The following is a 6,759-nucleotide window of genomic DNA, read 5'->3' on the forward strand; positions in this document are numbered from 1 at the left end:
CACTCTTTCTTCTAATATTATATTTTTTTTTCATATCCTATTTTTTTTTTCTCTAGAGCAGGGATTTGACATATATTTTCCCTTCTCATGTATTTAAACAATGATATATTTTATACTAATGCCAAATTTGCAATCACTTACAACTACTTGCTCTTAATCATTTTAAGGTGATTTTGCGGCTTAATTAGACAATGACAACATTTTTGTACACAATTTGGTGTCATTATAATTCATCCAACAGCAATCTATTGTTGAATATTCACCACACCCTACCATGATGTAGTTCTGCTGTTTTCAAAGACATATATAGTTGGATGATTGCGATCGGTTGATGATGTAAGTAGACACATGCCATGCATGTATTTCGGTGATGGCAACAAACAACAAGGCGTCAATATCAATCATATTAATTTCCTTCCTATCTTTATCCATTTTGATTTATTACAACCAAATTGAATATCTCAACTAACCCATACTTACTCCGAACTATATATGCTACTTAATTTGGTATACTCAAATTGAATAAATATCTCAACTAATCATTAGCCGTGATTTCTTTCACTTTATCATTACATATATGATTAATATATATATATATATATATATATATGCATAGCTCCTCTCAAACTGTCTATGTCTATATACATATTTTCCTAAAAATGGAAAATTTTCTACAATTTTCTCCCTTATATTCACCGCGGCCTTTTGGTAAAACGATCATATAAAGTGAAAAGTGTTTTAAACTCATCATCTAGATAATACTATTAGAAATATTGTTTCATTGTATACGTATATACATGTGCATATATGTGTGTGTTATTTAGAGGGTGATTTCTTGAGAACTCGCAATGTTGGTTAAATGTCGCATTGGTGTATATAGCTCGAGACAACAACATTTTTAATTTTCGGGTGACTTTCAAAAAGGCCGTTAAGTGATATAGGTTGGTTGTCGTTGCCATTGCAAGAAAACCAGCGGACTGAATTAGAGGGTTTACTTGGAATCTACAACATTATATACTTCGTAAACGCAACATCTACGTTTCACCTAATGCCTTAAAACATCAATTTCCATTAATCTATCATACGGATGGTTCCCTTGGGAATTACTCAACCAACCATTTTGATAATTCGACCCTATATCACATAACAATAACAATAATAACAAACAACAATAACAATAGTTTCTTTCTTCATTTTTTTTTTTAATGTGTGCCCTAGTTGCCAAATAGTGGTGCCATAATTTCTGTTAATTGAAAGACCAAGGGCATGATACCCACCACAGAGCTTGACCCTACGACCTTGATGTCATTTTGGAACACAATTAAATCCTAATTGCGTTTGATATGGTAAAATAAAAATTTCAATATATAGTTTCTTGGATTTAATACTTGTATTTTTTACTGACAAGGGTTTCTTTTTTATGTTGATCAAGGTTTAGGAATGTCACTTTCTTTTTTTTTTTTTTTTTTTTGTTTTTTTTTTTTTTTTTTTTTTTTTTTTTGGTAAAGGTGTGTGTCTGTCTATTCTTCTTATTATACGCTAGGAAAGTGAAGTTTCATAGCTTGTGTCACTTTTACACAGTCCATTCTACGTAGGTTTCTTCTTTTTACCATAATATTTTTTTTTCTATTATTCTCTGTCCCATTATTTTTTCTAAAACAATTTTTTTGAAGTATTTTGAATGCTCAAGATTGCGTTTTCGTGTGTGTGTGTGTATATATATATACATATATTAAATTCCATTTAAGACACATTTAAATTACTTGTAGTATACGTAAGTAGTTAACGTTTTTTCAAAAAAAAAAATACAAAAAACTATAAATAAAAATATTAAATGTACGTAGTGGGTAGGGGATAGAAATGATTGGAGAACAGTGGAGGTGTTGGCTAAATATTTAATTCGGGCAATGGTTGCACCTTATATGTTATCTCATGGGACGTGCCATAATTAATATACATATATATATATATATGTATGGGTTAATCCTATGTTTTAAATTTCTTGTATTTACATACATACATCCAGGTCATTATATAGTTCCTTCTTAAAAGATTTCATACAATTCCTAATTTAAATACCGATCTGATTCATTCGAACCCTTCGTCCCACTCGCGGGGGTGCATTTGACAAATACAATACTTCCGGACGAAACTGTTAAAATACAAAGAAATAAGGATTAGGTAGAGATATCACTCACGTGGGCTAATCCAATATAGGTAATTCAACCGGTGAAACGGGGATACAAAACGTCTGTTCCGCCCCGAGTTCGAACACCAGATTGGAGAGAAAACGCATAATTCAAATCACATGGCTGACTATGGCCCCATTGATTAGTTTGGATCTCGACGCAGAAAATCCGGTTATCAAGAAAAAAAATCACTCATGTGGGCTTTAGTTTTCCAACCTTTTTTGCATTGACCCAATACCCAATCGGTAAGTTAGGATTCGGTACGGCATTAACCGGCATAACTTCCATAAACCCATGAAGATATGATCAGAGACTACAGTATTTCCTGTGTTCTTTTTTCTCCTGTCCAAGAATTCCTTCCATGGAAAAAAAACAGAAACAAATAACACAATCTAAATCCCGAAGCATCTTCATAAATAAATCTCAAAACCCTAAAACAATCTGCATGGCCATGATGAAAGCATCCGAAAGTGGGAGAGGAGCAGGGGGGAAAAAAAAAAGAACCAGTCTTTTAGCAGAAGACAGGGCCTCGGCGGCAATTCGAAGCTCCACAATGGCATGGATGTCCTTGTTCAGACAGCGACAGCTTCTGTCCGTAGTCCCACGTCAGTTCCTCCCCCTCAGCTATCTGTTTTTATACCCCAAAAAAAAAATCTGAAACATTTTCGGAAAGAAAATAAATAAGCGACATAAGAAAAAGAAACTCACGTCGGCATTGGCATATAGACCGATGTGAGAGAGTGGAGACTCCATGCTTTCCACAAGAACTTGATGGGTCACGAGGTTTGGCGAGCAGCTACACAGTTGTATACATACGTATACGATGGTTATATATACGGTATTATTACATCGTATACACAATGGTTTTAGTGGTTTTTTGGATTTTTTTTTCTTTCCTTTTCCTAACCTGTGATTGATGAACCGAGAGACATTGCCATACTTGGTAGCATCAATGACATAATCTTCTTCTACTTCAATCAATCTACCAATATCATTGATATTAGCATTAATGTTGCGCATGTAGCCGCAACCTTCTTTCCCATACCTGAGGAAAAAAAAAACATATGATGAGTTCTTGCCTCAAGCAAAATCAAATGGTGAACCACCGGAAAAAGTTCAAAAAAAAAAAGGCGGTATAGACCTGCTTTCTCTCTTGTTTGCTTCTTGCAGATCGATAACCTCTCCAACGTATTCGCATATAAACGTGCCGTGTAGGATAGGTTCGCATGCTCGTACTCCCCATCCCTGTTAACGGCCGTCGATTATTGAGCTCGAAGCAAAAAAAAAATCGATAAGGCGAAAAATAAAGATTTTTGCTGAAGACGGCCAAACCTTCTTTTCGGTTCTGAAGATTTCTAGTTTGATGCGAATTCCATTCTGCAAAACCCGATTCCGACAGGTTCTGCTGCAGCCACATTGGTCATTGCATTCATAAACAGGATAACCCTCCTGCCACATTTTTCATGGATTAGGCTCAAGAAAATAATTTTGATCATATATCATGAAAATTTCCAGTTACCTCCAAGATGATCCGTCCCCTATCATCATACGGCAATCTGCCTCTCATGGATCTTCCTCGTATATCTTTAGCATCCTCAAAATCGTTATCAAAGAGGTAAACATGATCACAGGTTTCAGGCGAGCAGGCTGAACTCCGGCAGCTACAACCCAGTTGCAGGTTCTTCTACCGCCATAAAAGAGTATAGGCGAGAGAAAAAGTCATAACAACACGAAAAGGGTTTGATCGATATACCACGAGAGGAGCCATTAGAAGAAGAAGATGATTACCTCGTTTTCAAGGTTCATGGACTGATTCAGCATTGGCTTTGTAATGTAAGTAAAACTCTCCCACGGCCTCTTCTCATTCATACGACCATCATCGTCATCATCCACAGCACAAGCTACATTAACCGACTCCTGTCCAAAGCTTATGTCATTGCACAAGACAGTGGCCTTTCTCGGCCGTCTCTTACTGAAATGATGAGACTCCATTATACAATGGCACTCGTCCACTTCTAGTCCATCATTCACGTATTCTCTCGAGTCCACAGCCTGTCGAAATCCGTCATTATCTTGCCGGGGAACCAATGGAGGAATGAGGTTCGGGTCCTTGAAATGCTTACACCCATTAGGGCATACGTACCCTTCCTGGTGCCACTGAACTTGGATACCATTCTCACTGCAAAGTTTTGCAGCCTTGAGACATATAAGTTCAGGCAAAATTCCAAATTTAGCCTCCAACGAGGCCTTCAGGCTCAGCCTACAGCAAGCAGATCGAGCAGCAGACAAGATGTCGACGTTATTAGGACGGGGTTTCGTTTTCTGAATCTTCGAGAATAGAATTTTTGCGACAACCGAGCAATGTGAGTCTGTTAATCTACCAAGTGTCCCGGCATCAGTTGCAGGTGATATTCCGGTCAGTCCTTCACTGCCGAGAGATTTTGATACTTGCATCCTCCTCTTCATATTTACATTGACCCGGTTTCTAATCCGATACGACGATACTCCGAGACCCTTTTTGAATCTATTAGGACGGCTCAATCTCCCCGATTTCATCCTGTAGGCATTGAACTTCACCCCTCCTCTCTTCGGGCCGCGTGAGTTAAGCACATTCGATCCCATGTGTTCAGCCTGATGGTGACGGCCGAGGTCCGGAAGCAAATCGAACTTCATCCCACAGAACTTGCAAACAAACTTCTGCACGCCGCTTAAAGTCTCCCGTTTTTGGTTCAGAGTGGAATACGTATTGGCCGTTTCGGGTATTCGGGAAGACTCTGGCTCTATAAGCGGCTTTTCCTGTGGAACGATTTCCGGCAACTTGCACATAGAGGGATGAACAGCTTGAAGATGAAACAGCAATTGCTCGCTGTCCCCGAAATGGCTTCCGCAAGGAATACACTGAAGAAGCATGCACTTTTCGGCAAACTGAACGTGATGCCTCTCTTCCACGTGAGTTTCCAGAAGTTTCCTGTCCACGAAAGAATCCAGACAGATCGCACAAGCGAAACCTCGAAAGGACCATTTCTCTTGCTCTTTGGTTTCTCTGTTATCACCATCACAAAGACCAGCCGTGGCCAGAAGAGTAGTAGCTGATTCTGCTTTAGCAAAAGAAGACGATAATGTCGGATCTTCTTCGGCGGCAGTGAAACCCCATATCCTTATCAGTCTCTCCTTTTCCCGACTTACCAACTTCAACAAGAATTCCCCGACGCCATCATATCTCGCAGCTTCGGAAATGGCCCATTGAAGTTGGACATCCATTGGAACTGTGTTTCTTAGAGACAAGACACTTTTGAAGAGCTTGTAGAATAGATCACATGCTTGGTGTAGGCACAGTTTTTCCTTCCGCGATGAACAAACCCGCAAAAGCTCTAGAAATACTTCCTTCGATATTATCCGACTCTTACCGTTCCTTGCACGTTTCAGCCAGTTGGGAAGGTGCTGATCACAGTATAACGTGTGCCTTGCCGAGCTTTCATGGCACGGAATATATCTGCTCTCCGAGCAGGAACCAACACACCTGCCATCATCGTTACTACAATGCTCAAGCATTTCGCCAAAGCTCGTGCCTTCATTTGATAGATTTTCCTCGAAAGACGCCCCCCCCTGTAGAGGAACTTCTCCAAAAGGCACTATCTCGAGACAATGAGTTGTTTTCGGGATAGACATGATTTCATCTAACTTTCTTTTCGTGGGTTGAGCATAAGAATAGGCTGGTTTCTCCATACCGGTATGAGGACGGTGTTTCTTGCAGAACGATGATCCAGGTAGAGACCGGTGCTTGCACTTTGTGCCAAGAACAGTGACTCCTCCGCACATTGGCGTTTCAACAGCAGGAGAGATCTCTGAGTTTATCGGTTTGGTGGTGAAACGAGAAGCTAAATGCACACAGCAGTAAACATCACCCTCATTTGCCCACCTCACACATTGTCTTCCTTTCGATTCAATGAAAGCAATGCACTGTTGGCTCTTATTACCCGAACCAAACGGTTTCTTGGAACCCGAGCCATTAGCCTCATTTACAAGCTGTGAACCGGGTGGGGCGGCTTCAACAACAATGCTATCCCATTGGTCCAAACCATTCTTTGGTGTATTCATCATCACTGCATCTTCATCCAGAAGAGGTGCCTCTTTCATTACATCATCGGTAATGGTGCTGTCTCGACGAGTAAAGAATTCCGAGTCGATTCCAACAGCAGTTCCTTCTTGTGAGGTATGTGTCTCCGCACGACGAATCTCGAGTTTCGGCCTTTTACGGGTAGCTTGGAGATCTTGATTAAAGAGGCCTTCGCTATTCTGCATATCGATTTCTCCGACATTGCCGCCTAAAGGAGATATCGAGAACCATTTAGTAATTTCGTGCTTCCACGTTTTCCATTCCGACAAAAGCATGAGTTGCATCGGAGCATCAACGGTTGATTTAACTTCGTTCCAAAGGATAGAGTTATCTAATTCCTGTACCGATAAAACGAGGAGCCAATTTGAACAACTCAACTCGATGATCTTGTCTTATCTGTCTCAGTGAAAAGAAAGACCCGTACCTCTTTAAGCAGTTCAACACTCTCGGCAT

General features: G+C 39.9%; 1 protein-coding gene across 7 annotated transcripts in view; it reads right to left on the reverse strand.

Annotated features, from left to right (window-relative positions):
* Nucleotides 1-2,445: 2,445 nt before the first annotated feature.
* Nucleotides 2,446-6,759, reverse strand: part of LOC104807561 (histone-lysine N-methyltransferase SUVR5) — a 6,521-nt gene continuing 2,207 nt past the window's right edge. For 6 of the 7 annotated variants that reach the window (XM_010532890.2, XM_010532891.2, XM_010532896.2 and 3 more), the window contains exons 6-13: nt 6,731-6,759; nt 3,978-6,644; nt 3,709-3,873; nt 3,522-3,638; nt 3,331-3,434; nt 3,097-3,234; nt 2,898-2,985; nt 2,446-2,817 (exon numbers count right to left, since the gene is read on the reverse strand). In XM_010532890.2, the coding sequence (XP_010531192.1) occupies nt 2,701-2,817; nt 2,898-2,985; nt 3,097-3,234; nt 3,331-3,434; nt 3,522-3,638; nt 3,709-3,873; nt 3,978-6,644; nt 6,731-6,759 (3,425 nt within the window). In that variant the 3' untranslated portion in view covers nt 2,446-2,700. The remainder of the gene's footprint in view (nt 2,818-2,897; nt 2,986-3,096; nt 3,235-3,330; nt 3,435-3,521; nt 3,639-3,708; nt 3,874-3,977; nt 6,645-6,730) is intronic. The other variant, XM_010532898.2, reaches the window with a different exon arrangement.

Source organism: Tarenaya hassleriana, unplaced genomic scaffold (genome assembly GCF_000463585.1).
Source record: "Tarenaya hassleriana unplaced genomic scaffold, ASM46358v1 Cleome13, whole genome shotgun sequence".
Lineage (NCBI taxonomy): Eukaryota > Viridiplantae > Streptophyta > Magnoliopsida > Brassicales > Cleomaceae > Tarenaya > Tarenaya hassleriana.